Source organism: Ptychodera flava, chromosome 6 (assembly GCF_041260155.1).
Source record: "Ptychodera flava strain L36383 chromosome 6, AS_Pfla_20210202, whole genome shotgun sequence".
NCBI classification, from domain to species: Eukaryota; Metazoa; Hemichordata; class Enteropneusta; family Ptychoderidae; genus Ptychodera; species Ptychodera flava.
The window spans coordinates 2,580,781-2,605,883 of record NC_091933.1 but is presented as its reverse complement, the minus strand read 5'-3'; the positions used below and the strand labels follow the sequence as shown (position 1 = coordinate 2,605,883).

Genomic DNA, 25,103 nt, shown 5'->3' with positions numbered 1-25,103 from the left:
AAGAATTGAACGCTCCCAACTGATTACTGTGAAAACTTAGATAAGATAGAAAGAAATTTCACACAGTTGTTCTTTCAAGTTGTGATAAGTCATCGCGCTGAAGGGTCCGACAAAAAGGCAAAAGCACATGTATTTAACAGTCTACAGCTTTCTTGACATTGCCGACAATGCCAAAATCACACATGGAAAATGGAGATGCTAATACATACGAGTCGGTAAAAGAGTCAAATACTAGATCTGGTTGTCATGTTTCGGTGATTGGATGGGTCGGTATTATGGTACTTGTAACTCTGCTGATCACAGCAGCGGTGCTGACCACATATTTTTCCACGGGATGTGAAACAGCAGAGCCTATTGAAGATAACCCGCACGATGGCCTGCCGCCTCCGCCCGAAGATGCTGAGATTGACCGCGAGCTGTTTGATGGATATTTGTCAACAGATCTTATACCAAGTCATTACGACGTTTCATTGAAGACATATCTAGATGCTGATGATGGCCCCAGACAATTCTCTTTTGAAGGTAATGTAGTGATCGAAATTACATGCCAGAATCCAACTTCAAGGGTTGTTCTTCATGCCCATGAAACTCTTATAGTGGATCACGACTCGGTGGTCGTGACGACAGCAAGCGGAGAAATTCTCAAGCATTCAAATATACAAGAAGACGTAAAATACGAATACATTGAGATAGACCTTGGTGTTGACAATGAACTCACTTCAGGAGAGACATACAGTGTACACATGTCATTCGCTGGCACGCTTCTCCATGATGACTTTATGGGATATTATCTGAGTAACTACACAAAACATGGAGAAACTAGGTAAGAAGACGAACTTTGTAAATTCGATTACGATGTCGTGACTTTGTTTTATCTGAACTGCAATTACTAATTGTCTACAAAATCCCTAGCAAAGTAAATTCATTTTGTTTTTACTATTAAACCGTTGGCCTATGATCAGAGACAAAATTCAAGGAGAAATCCAAGGCTTGTGACATGAAAAAAAATTCACGTCACAGCGGCTCTCTGCCGTGTACCTACTATACCTCAAGCGACTGTGTGACCCAAGGAGACAAAACATTCTCCATGAATCTATAGTGAATAACTAAAAAGCACATCAAAGTGGTGCACAGATTACAATTCATGAAGAATCATTCAAATCATCTTCACTATATATGTTGAATATTTCCACATAACATAGGAAACGGAGTACATGTTTGCCTGTCGATGCTGCACCACATACGTAATAACACGTGTAAGTGTTCTATTCTGTTCAGTAACCACACGTGCTTGATTGGATGATTGGCTCGTCTGCTAAGTTGACAGTTAAGAGACGAGCATGAATACAGTTGAATTGCAGATAGCCAAGTCATCTGTTTTGCAAACAATCTTCTGGACTGCCAGGTTATATCCACAAACACTGAAGAGGGGGAGAGGGTCGGTGTAATTCACGTACTTTGACATTTTGTGATCTGGTCGCCTTGAAAAACAATTATAGTATTTTTGAAAATACTCTTCTTCATGTTCACTGCCCGATACCATCATTTAGTCATATTTACAGTGAGTATTTTTCAGCGCTGTCAGGGAAGTGCGATTAGGGAGAACCATTTGATTTCTAGGATGATAGATGATTATTTAGGAAAAATATTGTCATCAGAGGAAGGGGGAAAATGACCCGTAATGACTTGCGGAAAAATGTTTTAAGGGACAGAACTAAAAAAGTTGTGATACGCCTGAAATCAGCAAAATTTGGGAAAGCTCATTCTCTTGGGCTCTCTGACGCTAATACGTTTTCACAGCATTTGTGATATAAGTGGTTTATGTTGCGATGTATTAAATAACATCGACATTATCAATATTCCAATTTAGGGATGTACTATGTTACCTGCTCTGTACATAGCGAAAACATTTTAGAGCACAAGACAAAATTATTACAATAAACTATTTTAAAAGCAATATATTATTCTGTAAATACATTTGTCTACATCATAAAAACAAACAAAACAAGGCTTTCTGACAACGGAAATGCAGTAATAACAAGTTTCATGAAATACAAGTTCTCATTTTACCTGTTACATGTAACTTTACATACAACTGAATCAAGGAAAACATAGATTGTAAACATTCCGCTTATCACTAGTTACACTGAACCCTATAAGTTGTTCATAGCTGCAGTTGTGAGCCGTTGACATTTAAGGTGAAGTAACAGACAAAAATGCACTGTCTTTGCATGTTGAAAAAAATTGACGCAGGACTGACGGAAACAAATGATGCCGTACCCCCTTTCTACATCCACAGAAATCAAATGGTTAACGCCTTGGGCCCTAATCGTTCGGATTTAAACTTCACATTACATGTGAAATTGAAAAACTATAAAAAAACATGACTGAAAAGCATTTTAGAGTTCAGAAACAACTTACTCACAAGTTTATTCATGTCATGTCAATATTGGCGTTACCAACTAACGTACAATTGACTAATGTTTTCGGCGGGAAAACAAGTCAGCTTGCTTGCAGGCTTTCCGTGAACCATGTGTCAAATATCTTTACAGTAAATGTGACCAGGGCATCATAAAGAACATTCTATGTGTTAAGGGATGATCTTGTAAACTCACATAAAAAATATACATAACATTACCGCTTCCCATGTAACTTTGATATTCTCCTGGTAGAATTAGGTAATAAAAATTGCACTAAGGGAGCGTTCAGTTTTTACAGCCTGGGGGGGGGCCGGCAAAATCTTGTCGCCGGTGTTCAAAAAAATATAGACCCCCCTGCATTTTTTGTGAAAAAAAGATGAACCCCCCCCTTTGTCAGACGAAAAAAATTGATGACCCCCCCCCCCCTGAAAAATAACCAAAACCCATATGTCAAATTTACCCGCATGGTTTGGATTTGAACTCCGGTACGCAGCGCACTTTATTCGTGTTGCAGAGATGCCAGTGCACAAACTTCTCAGCCACATCCATTGAAACGTCTGTTAATTAGGACGACTGTAAGGCAATTGTTAACTTCATTTCCATAGACAACTCATGTCCATGGACATTGTATAAAGTAAACTTTATTGGAGTGGTTCGCCAAAGGCAGCCCTCCGGTTAAGAGGGTCATGGGCCATTACGTAAAGTCAACTTTATTCTAGTGGGCCACCAAAGGTGGCCCGCCGGTAAAGAGGGTCGATCATGGCTATTGCATAAAGTAGACTTTACTGGACAGGGCCGCTGAAGGCGCGCGGCCATTACCATTATTCAGTGCGTGATCCCAGGGGGTCCCTCAAAAATGTTTCTAATACAAGGGCGGCTTCAATTGGGAATTTCACAGTAAGATTGCCGTAGGGTATTACATAAAGTCATTGTATTGTAGTGGGCCGCCGCAGGCGGCCCGCCGGTAAAGAGGGTCGGATCATGGCCATTGCATGAAGTAAACCTAATTGGAGTGGGCCGCCAAAGGCGTCTGCCCGTTAAGAGGGTCATGGGTAATACATAATGTATATTTATTGTAGTGGGCCGCCAAAGGCGGCCCGCCGGTAAAGAGGGTCGATCGTGGCCATGGCATAAAGTGAACTTTATTGTTGGTATTATGTTTTTTGAAAATGTGGTGACCCCCCCTTTCCTACCAGTGAAAAAGCGATGACCCCCCCTTTGCAAATTCCAAAATTAGGATGACCCCCCCCCCTGGATTTTGCCGCCCCCCCCGGCCGTAAAAACTGAACGGTCCCTAAGGGATGTGTGGTTTTTCAAAATCGACAATACGTGAATGCCTCCTAATAATTTAATAGACGTCTCAAGCTCTACGATTTGTGATTGGACAAATCACACATTACAGGTATACAATGTTCAAAGGCAAGTGTAATTTTGATTTCAAGACATTACTCATTTCATTATATACTAGTAATTGTTCTCCTAGCATAAGTCCTTTTTACCATTACATGCAGTCGGCAGAACACAACGAAACTTGTGGTTCCTTTGACAAATTTTATCTGGAAAAAACTGTTACAGAAAATACACTTCACACGTTGCCTCAAACTCATTTTGCATGCTGATGCTGTAATATGTAGGGCCGCATTCAAAAAAATGGTGGGGGGGGGGGCTGGAGGAATTCAGGGAGGGGGATTCGAAAATTTTTGGGATAGTCGAGAGGGGAAAATGAAAGTTTTGCTCTGCCCATAGGGGGACCTGAAAATATTTTGACTCCCAACATTTTGATGTCGTCCAATTGTTCTAATGTTAGTAATAATTAAACAAAATCTAGAACCGTTTTGTCACATTTTATGTCTTTAATCTCGAAAAAATTTAAAAATGTATGAATGCCATTAAATTTTTGTAAAACAAGTTGGCCTTGTAATGGGGCAGGAGCTGCAACTGTTGATAATTTTTTCAATATTTCTATGCAATGTATCAAACAAAGTTTCTTGGTGTATCTCTACAGCATGCTGAAAAACACAATATTCAGTTTGACAACAAAGCCAGTTTGTCTAAAGATTGGTGATAACTGAATTATACAAATGCACGGTACACATAGGATGCAGTGTGTCGGCAAGCTGAATACTAGACAGCTCAACATGGTGAAGGGAGTAGAACAAGAACGCAATTGTATAAACTGAACAAAAATATTGTCAAAACAAAAAATTAATACAACTACTGCCCTGCTACTACATACTGGTAGTGACAGTGATACATGTAGCTCTGACTCTGATTTTCGGTCATAGGACATTCAATTGACAGTGAAACATACATCTACTTGTACACAAGATCCAGTCAGAGAGCAACACATAGAAGACTAGGGAACTAACAGTTACCATAGATTTTTAAATTCTGGCATATGAGAACAATCAAATATTAGAGAAAAAAGATTGGGTCACCATACTTGATCTTATACAAATGAAAAATCAGTTTTTCTAAAATCACTTAAAATCAATATATAAAACCATTCATTTCAAGTTCATGCAGTGAACGAAATTTTCACATCTCATTATACTGTTATGTAGGTCATTCCCCCACACTCATCATGACCTGAGTTCAATTAGTCTAGAACATTCTCAAGGTCACTGCCCTTGATGACCTAACAACCTTGAATTCAATTAGTCATGTTTGGAATGTTCTGGAAAGTTGATTAGTTGTGTAAGGGAGATAATTTAGAACAGTAATTAGCATGTCAATAAAAGTTCTAGATTGTTCTTATATGCCTTTATAAAAGGGACGTGCTCAGCTTCCAGTCAGACTTTTGGGATCGTGTCTCTTGTGTGTTACTAAACTCCAGCAGTAGTCATTCTCAAGACTTTTCAAGACCTTCACTGTCAACGCTGGATTTATACTGTGGACTTTGTGCAACTACAAGCCTGCAAGCCGAAGGACTGTTCATTCATCCAACTGACTGTTACAACTCTGAGACTGGAGCTTTGCCGTCCCAGCTGAGATAAGTAATCTGTACACTTTTAAAGCTTGTACTCTATCCCTGACTTAGCAATTAGTTTTATTTTTGTAATAAATTTTGTTTAAACGTTAACTGCTGAGTTCACCCTTTTGTTCGTTTTCTCTAGCACGTAACAAAATTGGGGGCTCGTCCGGGAGACGAATATTTTGAGCCGTTTGACAACATTTTGACAGCCTTTTCAAAACTACTGTATACTGTGAACTCAGCGAAATTCAATCATGGCGGAATTCAAGCCAGACGAATTTATGGATGACCTTGATCAGGACACATTTAATTCCCTCAGAAAAGACAACCTCATAGCACTGGCAAATTTCCTTAAAGTAGATGTCAAAAGATCTATGCGCAAGCGAGAAATTCAGTTCAAGATTGCAAAACATTTAGTTAATTCTGGCCATTTTGAAGAGTCTGCCTTAAAAGATTATGAGCCTGAGTCTTCCTTCGAACTCAAAAAATTAGAATTAGAAATACAGGCAGATTTGGAGCTTAAGAAATTGGAATTAGAAAAGGAAAAATTGCAAATGGAAGAAAGGGAAAGGCAGGAAAAATTACAAATGAAAGACAAAATTACAAATGGAAGAAAGACAGAGAGAAAAGGAGAGAGAATTGGAAGAACATCGACTACAGTTAGAAATGAGACGTTTAGAGCTTGGACAGTCAGGAAAATTCTTCCCTTCAGACAAGTTTGACATCACTAAGCATTTCAGGTTAGTTCCCCCTTTCCAAGAAAAGGATGTTGATAAATATTTCCTCCATTTTGAGAAAATTGCTCAGAGTCTGAATTGGCCTAAGGAGTCCTGGTCTATGCTTTTGCAGAGTGCTTTGGTGGGTAAAGCCAGAGAAATTTACATTCAGTTGTCAGTAGAGCAGGCTTCAAATTATGATTCTGTGAAGGAATTAATTCTCAAGGGCTATGAGTTGGTGCCTGAAGCTTACCGTCAGAAATTTAGGGATTGTGAGAAGGTGAAGGATCAAACTTATGTTGAATTTGCTCGAACAAAAGAACAACTGTTTGATCGCTGGTGTTCTTCTGAAAAGGTCAGTCAGAATTATGACAAATTACGACAACTTGTTTTGATTGAGGAATTTAAAAGGTGCATCCGGAGTGACATCAAGACGTTTATCAATGAACAAAAGGCAGATACATTGGAGGTTGCTGCACGTTGGCCGATGATTATTCATTGACCCACAAATCTTCATTTCTCAGCAAACCATCCCAGTCCTTTTCCTACAGAAACAATGCAGGTAAATTTAACTCCTCCTTTTCGTCCAAGAATTTTTCAAAGGACAGTAGGAAATCAAATGACAACAGTTCACAAAATTCAAGTAACACTTCCACATCATCAGATCCCAAGTCTCAATCTCCTTCTGACAAACAGTTCGGTACACTTTCTTGTAATTATTGCAAGAAAGACGGCCATTTAATGTCAGAGTGTTTCAAATTGAAAAGAAAACGTGAAGGTCAAAGTGGTCAAAGTGGATCTAAGCCCACCGGCTTATTTCTTCATCAACTCAATTAGAGTCTAATAATGTGTGCAACACATTTTCTGAGGTTAAACCCCTCTCATCCCCAATTAATGAGGTCAAGGTCAATTCTTCTCAAGATAGCATTATGGGTATTTTCGAGCCATTTATTCATAATGGTTTTATATCACTTTCTAGTGATTTCTCTTCTGCTACCCCATCAAAATTTTAAGAGATACCAGGGCTTCCCAGTCACTTTTGTTGGCAGATACCCTGCCGTTTTCTGAAAAGTCATTTTCAGGTTCTAAAGTTCTTATTAAGGGGGTAGATTGTAATGACTACATTCCTGTCCCTCTCCTTAATGTCTATTTGTCTTCGGACTTTGTTTCTGGACCTCTGACTTTAGGTATTAGGCCTGTTTTACCTTTTTAAGGGATTCACCTTCTTCCTTGAAACGACCTTGCTGGGGAAAAGGTCATTACTAATCCACTTGTGACCGATAATCCTAGTTTAGATTTGAATCTAGAGCCGATAGAGGAAGACATTCCCGGCCTTTTCCCATCATGTGCCATTACTCGAGCCATGTCAAAGAAAACTTCTGAGAATCAAAATACTCTCAAAAATAATGTCACAGATGTTGACTTAAATGACACCTTTCTCAGTCAGGTGTTTGACACGGATCATTCCGTTATCCCTAGGGGATTTGAAAAACTTCCAGTAAAACTTCTGCTGACCAAAGTCAGACATTTTCTAGATCAAATCTCATTGCAGAACAACACAAAGACCCAGATATTTTGTCTTTGTTTGACAGGGTAGATGATGAAGGTAAAACTTCAGATAGCTCTGTTTCCTATTATACAAAATCTGGTATTCTCATGCGTAAATGGAGACCTCCAGATGTCGTATGGTTGATGTCTGTTGATGACGATTGGGCTATAAAACATCAAATTGTGGTTCCAAAGCCCTATCGTGCTGAAATATTGCGCCTAGCCCATGAAACCCCCTGGGCTGGTCATTTGGGAGTAAGGAAAACTTATCAAAAATTCTCAGTCACTTTTATTGGCCTAATCTCAGGCAGGATGTAGCACATTTCTGTAAAACTGTCACACATGTCAAATGGTAGGAAAGCCAAATCAGACCATTCCAAGGCCCCTTTACAGCCAATTCCTGCATTTCAAGAACCATTTAGTAGGATACTAATAGACTGTGTTGGGCCCCTACCAAAAACAAGATCAGGAAATGAGTACATGTGACAATAATGTGTACATCAACTCGGTTCCCAGAAGCCATACCACTGAGAAATATAAAGACAAAGACTATAGTGAGAGCTTTAGTCAAATTTTTCACTTTATTTGGCCTCCCTAAATGTGTCCAGTCCGATCAAGGCTCCAACTTTATGTCTGGTATTTTTCAACAAGTAATGGATCAGCTAGGCATTAAACAGTATAGGTCATCCGCCTATCATCCAGAAAGTCAGGGTGCTCTTGAGCGATTTCATCAAACTTTGAAAAACATGATTAGGACCTACTGTTTTGACACAGAGAAGCAGTGGGATGAAGGAATTCATTTTCTGCTCTTTGCTGTTAGAGAGTCAATTCAAGAGTCTCTTGGTTTTAGCCCATTTGAGCTTGTATTTGGACATACAGTCCGTGGCCCACTTAAGCTAGTTAAAGAGAAATTCCTATCAGACGATGATGATTGTCTGAATATTTTGCAATATGTGTCAGATTTTCGTACGAAACTCTCTAAAAGCATGTGAATTAGCCAGAGAAAATCTTGAGTCATCTCAGCAGTCAATGAAAACCAAATATGATAAAAGCACCTCAAAACGGAAGTTTGAACCAGGTCAAAAGTTCTTGTTCTACTTCCGGTTCCTGGCAAACCACTCCATGCTCGTTACTTTGGGCCATATCTAATTGATAAGAAATTGAGTGATTTAAATTACATCATAACAACACCTGACAGGCGAAAACAAAAACAGCTATGTCACATAAATATGCTTAAGCCATATTTGGATAGGGATAATCCTACTATAACTCAGCCTGTCAGTGCAGTCAGTTCAAACCATTATGAAGATAAGTGATACTGAAACTGACTTGAGTGAAAATACTCTAAACTCAAAGCTGGGCTCGGTCAAGCTTCAGAACTCAGAAATCCTGGAGAAGCTGGAGTCTACAAAGTTGGCACACCTCCAGCCAGAACAACAACAACAGGTGAAAGAACTGCTCCACGAATATAAACACCTGTTTCAAGATGTTCCAACAAGGACAAACATCATCTATCACAACGAAGATGTCTGCGACAGTAATCCAGTGAAACAACATCCATACAGACTGAATCCAACAAAAGCGAAATATCTCCAGGAAGAAGTCAATACCTGCTGGACAATGACTTTATTGAACCCAATAAAAATAACTGGACTTTGCCATGCATACTTTATGCCAAATTCAGTGCCATTTCAAGTTTTCCAATATAAATTGCAAGAGCATAGTCATGGGATAGATCATCCTGTTTGCTATTTTTCACTCAAATTTAACAAATCCAGAGAAACTACTCTACAATTGAAAAAGAGTGTTTATCTTTGATATTAGCTTTACAGCATTTTGAAGTTTATGTTACTTCTTCAAATCAGCCAATAGTGGTTTTATTGATCACAACCCTCTTGTTTTTCTGCAGAAATTTAAAGGCAAAAATCAGAGATTGCTAAGATGGAGTTTAATGTTACAGGAGTTTAATCTTGATATTAGACATATCAAAGGCAGAGACAATTTAATTGCAGACTGTCTCTCTCGTATTTAGAGTTTATTATTGTTCACTTTCAAGAAATTTTACTTTAGAGTAAAACAAAATTTGAGTACTTAATCCTTTTCAAGATTACATTTGTAAAGAAAGATTTTTCTTTGAAAAATTTTCTTTTTTTGAAGAGGGGGTGTGTTATGTAGGTCATTTCCCCCACACTCATCATGACCTGAGTTCAATTAGTCTAGAACATTCTCAAGGTCACTGCCCTTGATGACCTAACAACCTTGAATTCAATTAGTCATGTTTGGAATGTTCTGGAAAGTTGATTAGTTGTGTAAGGGAGATAATTTTAGAACAGTAATTAGCATGTCAATAAAAGTTCTAGATTGTTCTTATATGCCTTTATAAAGGGACGTGCTCAGCTTCCAGTCAGACTTTTGGATCGTGTCTCTTGTGTGTTACTAAACTCCAGCAGTAGTCATTCTCAAGACTTTTCAAGACCTTCACTGTCAACGCTGGATTTATACTGTGGACTTTGTGCAACTACAAGCCTGTAAGCCGAAGGACTGTTCATTCATCCAACTGACTGTTACAACTCTGAGACTGGAGCTTTGCCGTCCCAGCTGAGATAAGTAGTCTGTACACTTTAAAGCTTGTACTCTATCCCTGACTTAGCAATTAGTTTTATTTTCGTAATAAATTTTGTTTAAACGTTAACTGCTGAGTTCACCCTTTTGTTCGTTTTCTCTAGCACGTAACAATACCAATACACAAAAGTAAACCTTTGAACAGTAAAGACTCTAGTTTAAATGGAAAAATGTGTGACTAAATGGAATCATTCAAAATTCTAAGATTAACATTAATTTGATGGAATATTTTAACCGTCCAGTATTGTTAGTTTTGTAAAACATTTATAATTGGCATCTAAGTTGTACATGTCTTGTACTTTTGAAAAAAATAATTCGGTAGGTCACTGTGCTCATTTTGCACAGTTTGGTAAAACGTAGCCAGGAATACACAATTTTCATACTCTCTCATGATTGTCATTTTTTGTGCTTTTCAGCTGGTGACATTGACCTGGCCAGAGTTGGATAAACTCAAGTCGGCTTAGACTGAGAAATCCAAAAAGTCCACTGATGCATTTAAAAATGAATCAATTTAAGAACTTGCCCTAGGTATATATATGGCTCTACAACCTGCTGATAAGAGGTAGCGTCGAACATCTGCGTGCAGAACGACACATTAGATGTTTATTTTTACTCTGCGTGCATTTCTAAAAAATATGCGGGTATATGGTAATTTTGGGGGGGACTTGAAAATTTTTGAAAGTATTGAAGGGGGACTTGAAAATTTTTTGAGTGTATTGAGGGGGATCTGAAAAAAATAAGATTTCAATCGCGATTCCTCCACCCCACCCCCCACCACCACTTCTTTTGAACGCAGCCTACAATGTAAAATGAATTTCGAATTAAGAAAAAACTTACACTGATTTTATATTGATTATGTTGTCAGATCTTTCGGTCCGAGGTGAAAGGGTTTTAATGAAGTTAACGGTTTTCTAGCAGTGATTCTCTGCACGGCTGTATTTTTCTCTTCAGACATATGGCTGCATCACAGTTGGAGACTGTTAACGCAAGGCGGGTGTTTCCGTGTTTTGATGAGCCAACTTTCAAAGCTACGTTTCAGTTCACGTTGATACACCGGAATACGAGATTGGCCTTATGGAACATGCCTATGACACATTCTGTGACTGATGAAACTGGACTGTGGAACACCACCTTCTTTGAAAAGACAAATGTTGTCATGTCGACATATCTACTCGCTATTGTCATAGCTGATTATGTCAGTATTGATGAAACTACAGATAACGATGTCCTGGTAAGGTTTACTAATCTCAAATATTATCGAAGATCGATTTTTCAGTGAACCGTGAAAGAGGTATACAGGTCCCTGAATATCGAATTTCTACAATTTTAACACGTCTGAGCAAGTCGATGAAATCGAAACAATATGCTATTAAGGTTTAACGTACCTCAAGGACAGATAGATATTCGGATTCTAAAATATTTCCAATACTTTTCTGGTCTACCGTTTGTGTCGACTCATGTGAAAACTCTTGGAGTACGAACAATTTTCACCATCTTAGTTTTTATTTAAATTAATAACCATTATTTTCCCCATACAGTTAACACGTGGGTTTCCTCAAAATTAAAATGTCATTTTTCTTATTTGTGTATTTTGTGTTCTAATTATAGAATTACAACAAACTAGACAGAGTAGGGTTCCCCTCATACTTTTGGAGATAGACTGTACCCTACCCTACACTTTTTCTACGCAACTTTTTTCCTATCTTGATGATTTCATCAAAACACACACCAAACTCTTGTCGGAGAATGTCATTTTACTGATGTTTGTATATGTTAAGCTCTGATTAATTACTCATCAATACAAATAATTTTCTTTCAATTCTACATATGCAAACCAATGGATTTGGCTGATACAGAGCTATAGGTAGTTCCTTACTCTAGCTAATACCAGGATGGGGGTCATTTTAAATTTCAAATATCGGTAAATATTAGGTAATTTGTTTAATCTCTAGTTCCAAACTTGCATTGTGAGTCCTGATTTTTATTCTTGATTTGGTAAAAGAATGGTTGAAAGTTTCATTGGGCAAAGTTTGAGCAAAAGGTTATAAGTGTTTCACTTTCGAGGCGCATGCTATAGAAATAACGGGCGACGCGCTGACCATTAATGTTTATTTGTGGGCAAGGGCGAGAGGAAAGCCAAAAATTAACGGGCGAGGCTTGCCGAGCCCGTTAATTTGGCTTTCCTCGAGCCCGCGCCCACAAATAAACGTTAATGGTCAGAGTGGAGTCTGTTATTTCCATTATATTATCAGCGAACCCAAGAAAACCGTCAAAATTTCCGAAAATTTCAGGAGCGAACGACAACTGGGCCCCAGAAACTGAGCAATACGCGACGCACTGTCACACGCGCTATAAAAAATTGGCAAATCCGGAAATGTTTTCAGAAAAAAGTATCTCAACTTGACCTACAAGTGCTCCATTTTATTTTGTGATTGATTATGATTTACGTTTGAGCGATAAAGTTACGATACTTTGAGTTGTTAATCTTATTATTCATATTCGCGGGCAAGTAAACAAACCATTGCTGTGTATTTGTGGTCAGTCACGTGGTTCAGCTCGACCAATCAAAATGCGACGGGCAGGCCATGGTAATATAATGTGTGATATACCAGCACCGTTATATCTATATCATCTTTGTATTTCAGTTAAGAGTGTGGGCTGACAAAGACGATATACACGCTGCTAAATATTGCATAGAAACCGCTTCAAAACAGCTTACATTCTTTGAGAATTTCTGGCAGATATCTTACCCTTTGCCAAAACTAGGTAAGTTTACATCGATTTGGACGCATTCATGTACGCTGATGGCAAATCAATACATTTGGTTTCCATCAGCTGCGCTATTGGATGTTTTTATTATTTGTTCCAGCACATTTAAAATGTATACACAAATTTTAATAAGTTATCTGAACTTCAAAATACATGATGAGGAATAAGAAAATGTTCTATCTAAAGTAGTTTTTTATTCATATTCACATGTATTTCGCCTATCATAGGGCCTTATAAAATGGAAAAGATTTATATCATCGGCAAAAATGTTGAACTCAGTATTGCTTTTTGCTTTTTCGATTGTATGCGAGAAATATGGTGAACGACAATGGGCATTGGTTAGAGGAATTTGCCGATGAAGGACATCGCCATCAATGAAAACAGAATGTTGTCTATCTTCAGGGTAACTTTGAAAACAATCGTGTGGGAGACCTTTAATCGAACTGTCCCCAAATTTCTCCAGGAGGATGCAACGATCGACATTGCAAAATGCTGTTTTCAGCTCTTATCCTAATTGTAACTTGTTGTCAGTAGTTTCAGAGATTGAGTCAACTAAGTCAAGCTTGTGACATGTTTTAGTCTGAAGACATTTATATCGATGCTTTCACCTTTCATTAACGCGATAAAACTGGGCATTGTGCATCTGGAGAGTATTTTTCATTCCATTCGCGAAGAATTCTCCAGGCGAGACAGTATTGTACCTACAGACACATATATACACAGCAATCACAAGCCAACGTTTAACTCACACCTGTTATGATCGACTTAAAAACTTGTAACATGTTCATTCTCAGAGTCACGCAATATGCATTTCTTCCCAAGAAGTTACTGGGTTATGGTTGCTGAATATTGAGAGTAGTAGAAATACAAGAGAATATCATGTTACACTGTTAATGCTTTTAACACGGTTTCACATAAATCAATAATATTGCAGATATTGTTGCTGTACCGGATTTCTATTTCGGAGCAATGGAGAACTGGGGTCTTATTTTAACAAGATCGGACTATTTCCTGTACGACTCTGAGAGACAATCTCCGTCAATCAAATGGAGTATCGCTTCCATAAATTCTCATGAAATAGCTCACAAGGTAAAATCCTTGGGTAATGTGTACGACACGTGATCAAAATATTTATGTATTTAGAGTTCTTATAAATTTAGTGTCCTTGCAATCAAAAAAATGTTCGATCAATATCCTAGTTACGCACATTTTCACCGTGTCCATGATTAATATACCGAAGGTGATTAAAATGGATACGCTTTGATGTTCGTCAATCCCTGGCTGTTCTGTCCCACCGAAATGTCAATATCATGGTACGACTAACAGCCATCGTATAGGGACGACAGCTGTAATTTTTTTTCTTCCTATAAAGTATATTAAAATACAAAGTATGAACCTGGCAGACACAATCCATTGTGTTCAGTATTCAATGATATTGTTGGCAAATATAGTTTGTTCAGAGGAAACGAGCACAATTAATAGTAGGGGGTTGAAGCGAAAATGAGACGGCGCAAAAATCACACCGGCTGTTCCGGGGTGCCTTCGAATTTCAACTCCGTGTAAATCATACAGATATCACATTAAATAGGACAGAAAATGGTTCTTTCATAAAACTGTCTTCTAATGTTGTCTAATGAAAGGCTGCATTTAAATGACTGACTATCATGATTATGACAAAAATAGCACAAAGTTTTGAGATAATTTAACGAAATACATGAATGCAGACGGCAAGATTTCAGAGAAAATCGTTTACACATCAGAGTAACCATGGTAACCAAGATAGTTTAAGATTTTTACCAAAAATATCCACTCTTTGATATATCACACTCGTGAGGTTCTGTTCGAAAATGCCTAACAGCAACAAATTCTATCTAGTGTTTTCTAATGACTGAATGAGGTTATAGAGTAATTGACTCACAGCTATGAGACCTTACTTCCTGTTATTCTGAGATGTAAAGTTTACGTAATGTAAAATTTATTCAATTTTGATGTTTAAGGTAGCACTCTAATTTTGTTCATTGACAAAATATTTTCTCCTCAGTCTCCCCTCCGGGTCGTTAATTGTGCTCTTTCCTAAAAACCAGGTATTTTAAGCAATTGTGATCAGAGTTGTCTGTATTTGGAACAAAAATCATCTACGAGAAGAAATCAAAATCTGTTCATAGCTCCCTCGCGTTCCATTTGAAAAATGCCTACTTCCACCCATAAATTTCCCCCTCTCTCCACCATTAGCAGTTTTCCAATCCAAATCGGAAAACTCTCGAAAACAATCGCGCCTCCTACCACTCGCACGCTAAGCGAGAGGCAAGAGAATGAAATTTTCCGTCAACTGATGAGGGAAATTACCCGCCTTCCCGTTACCCGCCCAATGATAGGGTCAAAAAATACCTTCCGGTCCGCTCACCGAGAAATTGCTCACGAACAGCTTTTTTCGGGTTTTTTGGCAGCTCTGTTGTTTGGCATTCGTCAGCCCCTGTTCTCAACGATAACATTTGGCAGTACACTTACAGGCTGCATTGACAAGTGATACGTTTTTTAGAAAAGCAGCTGCATTTCACAATCATAACGAAAAATGTTAGAAACTACATCAAAAAAATTACAGCTAATTCAGCTCTTAGGGTCATCTAAAGCAATGCTTTCGCGAATATCTGATATAAGTAGAGACGTGGGTGTTGTTATGACAGAAGAAAACTCCTTTTACAACTTTACGACACCACTGTTAGTTGCAAATTCTCATTAAAATGATTTAAAAATACCTACCATGGAGAGGCTGAAAGAAGATAGAGTCATGATTGTCATTGGTCGGTAAAGATTCTGAAACACAAGGAAAGTTCACGGTGAAAATATAAAAAATCACTGATGTAGTTCTGTTGTCCATTGGTTTTAATTTAAATGTGGTCATATCAGGTACTGTAGTAAAGATGTTTAAACTATCATGAATATCATCTAACTGGAGGGAAATCATCGTCAGAGTAGTCTTTACAATGAACAATTTTCCCAGTATCTTGTGCAAGTCAATCCACTCGGTATCAGCACCAGATAAGGAATAGAACCATGTAGGTAAACAAGTTGTCTAATCATTGTAAAGATATCTTTCTTTCTCTTTTCCAGATGGGAAAGTGAAGGGGTTGATGATATCATACTTATATGATCACTTTATATCATTTTAGTGGTTTGGTAACTTAGTAACAACAAAATGGTGGGATCACATCTGGCTCAACGAAGGACTAACCAGCTATTACGAACATGTTGGATGCCAAAGTGCTACTCCGGAGTTCGAAACAGTAAGTTGGATAAATTTTTTTAAGCTGGTACGCGCCTCGATATTATGATACCTATATTTTTGTTCAATCTTTCCGTTAGGGAACTTGTAAGTTCTTCCCTTTCGAAAACAAGAATGAAAATTAGGGGTCACGGTACAAATTTTGTACTTGAGAAACGAATCACCCGAAATTTATCAACACTTGAAATTTAACATAACCAACAAGCAGGTGCGTCTATATAGTATATTGTCCACATATTGTACTATCTTTGACAGCTAACACTGATATTATCACTGCTTTTGTAATAAAATTACCTTAGTGATTTTTGTTTTTCTTGTTTCAAGTTCGACCAGCTATATCAACGAGACGACTTATTTCGAGCTTTCGCTGCCGATGCTAAGGGATCATCTCATCCTGTTGTGGTCCCAGGATTGGGATGGCCAGACGAGACTTGGTTTCTATTTGACAGACTGGGTTATGAAAAGGTAAGAAAGACAAGTTTGATAAATTATACAAATCATGCTCTATTGAAGTATAATACTGACACACACATTATGACTTTACCGAACAAAGTTGACATTGCAATATAAATTTATTGAACGCAAGGTAATACTCAGGTAACGTAGGCCCACAGCGATGATTAGAATCTATGTATGAGTAACATACTACGCAGTAATGACTCAACCATTCGGGAGCTGTTTATACCAGAGCAATATGAATGAACATGTGGGAAACCTTGGTCGCTGTGTTTGAGCACAATCCAGGAGGGCCCATGGTGCAAGCTTACTTATGAGCTTTTAATCCATAAAAATTGATTGAATGCGGCGCGTCACCTCATTATGGATATCCTGCAAACAGGGATCATCTCTGGCGAGAATGATGGAACAATTTCTTGGCAAAGAGACCCTGAAGGAAGGACTTTATAATTATCTTATGGAAAACGCCTATGGAAATGTTCTTTCCGATGACTTGTTCACTACTCTTACTGAGGTAAGATCACACGAACACACATATCAAGTTAAATTCTACCGACTAAAAAATGTGGTTCAGTATTATGTTCGCATCCATGACATTCTTTTATCGATACTTTTAAGTATTTGTTTCGGATGTAAATTTATGGCATAATCAAAAGCATATAGACTTCAATGTATATGATAAAAGATAGTTATTAACATTTAAACAGCTGGTCATAATAGGTAGTTGTCGTCTTTAAATAATTTGTTTAAAATCAGATGTAGAGATGGGCGCCGTCCTTTAAATTTGTTGGTACTCTGTTTTTCTCAATCTGACGTGAGAACAACAAGGTACCATTATCGGCAACAGAGGAGAAAGATCGACGGAGCCGATCTCTGATTTTAATCCGATTGGTTTTAAAGAAAAATGAGACTCGATCAACTAATTTGATGGCCTACCTGTTTTTTTAACCGATAACACATAACGACAACAAAAGAAGCAAGCTTAGGGATGGATGTAAATTGAGTTTAACTTCTTTCATCGTATTAATTTAGACTGATAAAGGTAGGAAAAATTACGATGTGAAAAGAATTATGGACACATGGATTCTCCAAATGGGATATCCGGTAATAGACGTGACAGTCAGGTTCAATAGCGACGATCAAACTGCATTAATTCACACAACACAGCAACATTTCCTTCTCGATCCTGACGACAAACCGGACGATAAATATACAAATTTCGGGTGAGTTTTCCTTTTTTATACAGTTATTCCTTTGTCTTGAATGCTGACGATGGAGATATATCAGGAAATACTCTACTGCAACCATTGTGAGAAATTAACGATAAAGGAGAATTATGGGCTTCAACACATTACGATGTGAACTTGTTTGTAGTTGTAACACTTTGTGAAAGGTTAAGTAAGAAGAAGAAAAGACTATGAATTGTTCAACTGCTTCATACCGGTTCATATCTACAAAATGTATCTATTCAGTACATAAATGGAATGAGATTTCTAATGCACCGTGTTGTCTTCGAAATCAAGTGACGCTTTGTGCTTATCTTGCAGTTACAAATGGTATGTACCGTTGACGTATACACACAGTGGGCGACTAGACTTTGTCAATCCAATGGAAACTTGGCAAAACATGGGACCCGGTAAGAGGATTTTTAATAAGGGGGATAGGGGTAGCTGCTGTTCCATCTCATATATTCATAGTTTTAAAGATAATAGGGATACATTTTGACAATAATCAAAATACAAAGTTACACATTTTTATGCAATTTCTACACAAAATATACACGTTGTTGAAGTTTAGAGATTTTAATTTTGCAGTTGATTTTGAAATTTCCGGCATCAACGAAAACGATTTCATATTGGTGAACGTCAACCAAACTGGGTACTATCGAGTGAACTATGACATCGAAAACTGGAACAAAATAGCTGAACAACTCGTGTTAGATCATACTGTAAGTATCATCATACTAGAAATTTACTCTACATTATCTTCTACTGTAAAATCACCCTTCTGGATGTTTGTATCTTTGATACATTAAACCTACTTTGTTTGTTTGTTTGTTTGTTTGTTGTTTGAACATTATGTGGCAATTCCACGTTTGACTTGACTATGTCATCCTAACATGCTAGGCGTTATTTCTCTCTTGCAATAAATGTTCTCTATATTCGCATACCTTTCGTCAATAGACATTTACAATTACAAATCGGGCCGGTTTCATAGAGGATGCATTTAACATTGGACACGCCCAGCTACAGGGTCAAATCATCGCCTGGAAGCTGACCCAGTATCTCGTTAACGAAAAAGAGTACAATCCATGGAACACGGCTCTCAACAATATTCGCTATACTGACAACATGCTTAAGGGGAAATCAACTTATGGATACATGGAGGTGGGTCAAGAGCTTTGATGGTGGTGTCTTTGATAGCCTGGGTCAGATAAAATGAGTATGAAATGACACATTCGCTGTTGGCCACGGTGAATTTTATACAAAGTACAAATATTTGATGTTAGCATTTGATAATATTTGTTTGTTGAATTTTGTAACCTTTATTTATCCCCAGTTTGCAGAAATATTCAATTCCGTACACGACGAAAAAGGGGAAAGGGAATTTTGGTACCCATAAATAATGAATGATATTTCCGTTTTGGACGAAAACATTTCAATATTTGACATGCATATTGCACTGTGATTGAACAGGTGTTAGCTTTCCCAATACCTAAGACATATGTCAATAGGTGTATTGATAGAGTTTAACACCTGCAAACAGTGTCTACCTTCAACAAGCAATCGCATAAATCCCGCACACACTGTTTGAACTCTGGGTCTCTTACCGAACTCTTCGACTGGAAAATAAACGGTAAATCAATTCTGTTTTCAGCGATACATTCGAAGACTTGTAACACCTTTGTATGAAATTCATGGCTGGGATTTCTCCTCAGAAGATTATCTGACATAGTGGGTATTTAATTACTTTGTCCTGTATTCTTATCATCAAAATTACCTGCGAAGATTGATTTGTAAACAATGTTCCAAGTTTCTTTGTTCACATTTGAACAATTCCATGTATTGATGTCACTTTTACTGCTAAATAATCTTTATGATTGATTTTAAAGAATAAGCATAAATGCCTACAACGGAAACACAAAACTATGTTTTTTCATTAAAAAATTAGACGGTTTCGTCTCCTTATTCGTTTCCTTCAGTCAGAAGACGGTGAACGCCCTACAAACAGCCTGTCTCCATGGAAACGACGACTGTATTGAACACAGCTCTCAACTTTACTCACGATGGATGAATGACCCAAATAACAACACGTAAGTTGGTGATTGGTTTGCTGGTTTACTGATTTTAACTACTGAAAATTGACATCAAATAACTGTTAATTAGTCAGAACAAACACAATTGGAACTAATTTGGGATAATTGAATGGTAAAGTAACGTCGATTTCATCTACAAATGTAATCTCATTTGCTTTTCTTTTTACGTTACACACTTGTTTTTATGAGTAATTTGCAATATTGCAACATTCAGCTACACGGCACCTAACACTTTTGAGAAATTTGAAAAATACGAAAATCCAATTATCCCAAATTAGTTCCAATTGTGTTAACAGTTGCTGTGTTTCGAGGGACTGTACTTTGCTGTATCACTTCTTTTACAACAGCCAATCGGGTTATTGTTTTTATTAGGCCAGTCTACAAGCAGGCATTGCTAAAATGATATGTTCTCTGGAGAAAAATTTCAAAGTCGCTGTACATCAGTCTAACGGCATTGTAAATCTCACTTAACGTTGATTTGATAATAATTTGATAACATTCCACAGAATACCTTATTATTTGAAGACAGTTGTATATTGCACTGCCATTCGACACGGAAGTAACAGTGAATGGGACTTTGCTTGGCGAATGCTCTATGATGGAAACACGACAAACGATGACATATCGCACTTGCAAGCAGCCATGGCGTGTACAAAAGACACGTGGAGAATATTAAGGTGTGGACAGAAATGAAGCAACATTGTCATTTTTCAGGATAACTAGTCCAAGAAATAATCACAGAGGCAATAAGGTCAACGAAGGAGTGGGGAAAATATGAAGAATCTACAGAGAATAATTTAGCAATGCCAACAGCCAAGTGTGTTTTAACGTGACTGTGATATTCGTCGAGTAAAGAAAGGTCAACTTCAAGGATCTGAAAACAGCAAGAACTGTTCTTATAAGTAAACTTTATAATTATAGCGGGCAAACAGCGAATAGTAAAAAGTAAAAAGAACTTGTTCAAATAAAGCAAATTATGAAACGATAAAATCCCATTTACAACTTGTTCCAGTATTGACTTTTGGTTACTTGTATATTCTCTTAGCTACCTGGAAACAGCCCTAGGGCAGCTGTGGGCCTATGAAGCCATAACATACGCGTTGTATAATTCCCAACTCGGTCATCAAATCGCCTGGACCTTCACAATAGACAACTTTGAGTTACTCTTGCAAATGTAAGTTATTATATTTTACACACTTGACGTATATGTGCATGTATCAATCTAGGGAATCATTTTCATCATATTTCTTTGAACATTAGCCCAATTATATCCTACATTTAGGTGACAGAAACTGTCTCTCTGGAGTTATATATTACTATTTTGTCCCACAAAACAAATAAATATTCTTATTTTTTTCCGTAAGGGAAGCTGAAACGGAAAATGTCTGCCTTGTCACCACAATGCATTGTGGGCAATATGCATTTTTACCATTGATGAATGAGCTATCACGAACAACGTTTGGCACATCACATATACAAAGTGTATTGATAAATTGAACAACGGAAATTTTAACATTACTTGAGGAGTACAATAAGAAACTAGATTTTACAGAGAGAATATCCTGGAAAATATATCAAAGAAAAGACAGAGCTGATGAAGTGCATGTAGATCGATTGAAAGACAAACTGTCTAATGGAAGGTTCGCTATTTCTCTTATTGAGTGACGTTTTGATTCTGACGACTCAGCAAAAACTGAGTGAAATGAAAAACATGCGCAAAAGTTATTGACTTCTGTCCTACAGCAATATTATATAAGCATGCTGACCTAAGTCTTAAATGTTAATTTGAGACAATTTTGATGCAATTAACAATATAACGATCGTTATACTTCTGTAACTTGTTGAACATTTACAGTACTGTAATATTAAGTGACGTTGAGCCTTTTTCTCATCACACTTTTCCATACTTATATTTTCAGGTATAAAGAATTAGCTTACGATATTGTTTGGCAGTTTGCTGATTTTATGAACACCGAGAAAGACAAAGAACAGGTATAGTAATTTTCCATCCCGGAGAATCAGTATTTGAAAACTGTTGACGCTTGTCAACTGATTAAAGACAACGGATACGTGAAGATGAGTTGATAATCTTATAATATACCTTCACTCTGTGCAGTTTTGATCAATAAGACAAAACTTAGTGAATTGTGAAGCCAAGACTGCGCTACTTCCCAGACATTCAGAAACTGTTTTTATTTGGCAATTACAGGTTCTGACGTTCTCAAAACTTTTTACATCGTAACGGAAGATATTCCACATTAAAACTAAACCGTTTGAGTAACAGCTTTAAAAAATATTGTGTACGACATTCAAAACATTGTGTGGTGTAATTTAGGTGAAGTATATCTCATAGATGTAGATATAATGTTGAAGGTACTGTAATAGCATGGGGTACAGACGTAACGTTAGCATATATAATGGACGTACGGTAATATATTTTTCGTTTTGGAAGTGATATTCCAAACTATCATGTTTTTGCTTCCAACTAATCTCCTCTCTCTTTTCTTTTTCCCAATTTACATTTCTCCTGTACCCTGTGTTGATTAGAAGAACATGGCGTATTCGATGTTTGTGCAGTAGTATAAATCTGTAATATTTAAGTTTTGCATTGCCTTTTAATTAGTGATTATTGAAACTGAGCTGGTTTTTATTATTTTCCTAGCTTGAAGATTTCGGCAAAGAACACAGAGACATGCCAAGCAATGCAGCGGCAGATTTCTATAATGCACTACACAAAGTCGACTTAAACATCCGTTGGATGACCAAAAACGAAGCTGATTTATTTAATTGGTTCAGAGACGTAGCCGTATAAAGTCATATGACAGTTGTTCCATTACAGCGAAATTCTCAAATAATTTGACGTTGAATAGCCATTAAGGTAGTATGCGCCTCCAAAGTGAAAGACTGACACTTTTCCTCCGACTTTCCTTAATGAAACTTTCAACCGTTCTCTTACCAAATCAAGAATAAATATCAGATGTCACTATGCAAACTTTGGTACTAAAGAAACAAATTGCTTAGTATGTTTGAAATTCAAAATGGCCACCATCCTAGACGAAAAATAAAATTTTCGATTTTCGGAAAACTGAGGCAGTGAAAATATTTCACAGAACTTTAAAATGAGCCCTCACAGGCAGTAGACCAAAAAAGTACTGTAAAAATTTTGAGTCCAATTTTTCCCCGGGGCGCATTCTACCTAAACCTATGCAGTTATGTTCAATTTGTTTGAATGTTAAAATGAATTTAGCAAGCTTTAGCAAGCTTTAACGATTGTCGGTTTTGTCTCTCTTTTGCCACGGTTGTTGGTATGTTTTGTAAACGTAAGACGACAAGCAATTTTTCTGTTCTGACATACTTAAATCCTAAAGTTTTGATTTACTTAGCGATATAACGGTGTAAATGATTGTATTTAGTTGTGTGTAAGTCGAATTCGAAAAAGTCATTCTGCTATCTTTTCTATATGGAATGTTCCTTTATTTACTATGATGCTTACTATGGAAATAAAGAATCTTATACAAATATGAAGATATCAATGCTTTTATAATCTACTTTAGACAAAATCCATTTCTATGTTCACTGAGCATTCATTTCTCTCACTACGCAACACTAGACTCTCATTGCGCATGCACTGCATTCATATACCAGATACTCATTTGCATTGCATTTGTATACCAGACTATAATTGCGCAACATTTGTATACCAGACTATAATTGCGCAACATTTGTATACCAGACTTTCACTGCACTGCATTCATATACCAGATACTCATTTGCACTGCATTTGTGTACCAGACTCTCATTGAACAACATTGGCATAAAGCGATGCCAAAACAGGATTTATTTGAATTTTCCATCAATAGGACGACTTTGTAAGTAACAAAACTGGTGTCATTTTCCTTTTTAATCTCAGTCAAATGTTTTGGATTTTTTATGATAGAATGTTTCTTTTCCCTTTATCTTTCTTTCACTGGCGACGTCTGTTTTTCTAATCGACGTCTTTATCATAAGCTGACACTACCTGTAAAATAGACCAACGTTAATTTATCTGTAATTAGAGGATCATTTCTTCTCGCTTTGACCGTGGATGTTACTATTCTCACACTGTTTCCCTTTCCAAAAGTCGTTGTGCAAATTTATTCTAGATTAGTGATTCTTTCTTCTAAAAGATGTTCTGTCCCTTCCAGCTAACCTCTTTCTGACTGACTTGTACTTTTGATGTTTCCTATCACTTTTATTGAACATTTTTATTTTAATAGATACCCCGTCTTGTGACAAAGCCCTTCTAGGTGACACACAGCAACTTACATATCACATAAAACTATCCCTTGAATCATTTCAAAATATAAAAAAAATCATAGTCTACGGAAATATTCCGAATTGAATAACATTTTAACGAAAGAGGTAAATCAACTGTTTTTGTGGCTATATTTGTGATGTAAGCCAACGTGATCTGGTTTTATCAAATTAGTACAACAGCAAGCACCCATTTAATGTTCCATTAAAGCTGAAACTTTGTTGTGGAGGAGTATATACATGTAATTCGTACATATTCTACGGCTTTTGCCTCGCAGGCTACGTCGTTATACTAGGTAAAGAAGGTCTGAGGGGCTGTCGACAATCTTTTTTCATGTATCTCCCATTATATGTGTCCTGTTTGTAAATACAGTTTCTCGTACTACGCCTGAAATCATGTCAAAATATAGTGTTCAACTCGCCAGCACACCATGCAATGTCTAATGTTAGTGCGACACCTGAATTATAGCTCGGACTAGAATTAAAATACCTTAAAGTTTGCAACTTGTAACAATGCATGATGTTTGCAGGGCTGATGCTCTGTATGTCAATATACTACAGGGAAAACAATAGGAAAATGTACTCGCTTTTTAGAGGAAACGTTTTAATAAAATATGATCAGAAATCAAAGCAATTATTCCTTTAATGGATCGTCTTCGACAATTCTTTGTAGGTGCAACAAGAATAAGAAATTGATGACTTTCTT

At 37.2% G+C, this 25,103-nt stretch overlaps 1 protein-coding gene across 1 annotated transcript; it reads left to right on the top strand.

Moving 5' to 3' along the window:
- The first annotated feature begins 51 nt into the window (after positions 1–51).
- Positions 52–23,620, top strand: LOC139134582 (aminopeptidase N-like). The gene is made up of 17 exons (XM_070701492.1): positions 52–823; positions 11,232–11,511; positions 12,926–13,046; positions 13,984–14,138; positions 16,220–16,333; positions 16,657–16,797; positions 17,171–17,302; positions 17,821–18,011; positions 18,336–18,424; positions 18,603–18,736; positions 18,972–19,175; positions 19,666–19,742; positions 19,991–20,101; positions 20,611–20,781; positions 21,150–21,278; positions 22,024–22,096; positions 22,767–23,620. Exons 1-17 carry the CDS (start codon positions 168–170, stop codon positions 22,914–22,916), a joined length of 2,928 nt encoding a protein of 975 aa, XP_070557593.1. The 5' UTR covers positions 52–167; the 3' UTR covers positions 22,917–23,620.
- Positions 23,621–25,103: the final 1,483 nt, after the last annotated feature.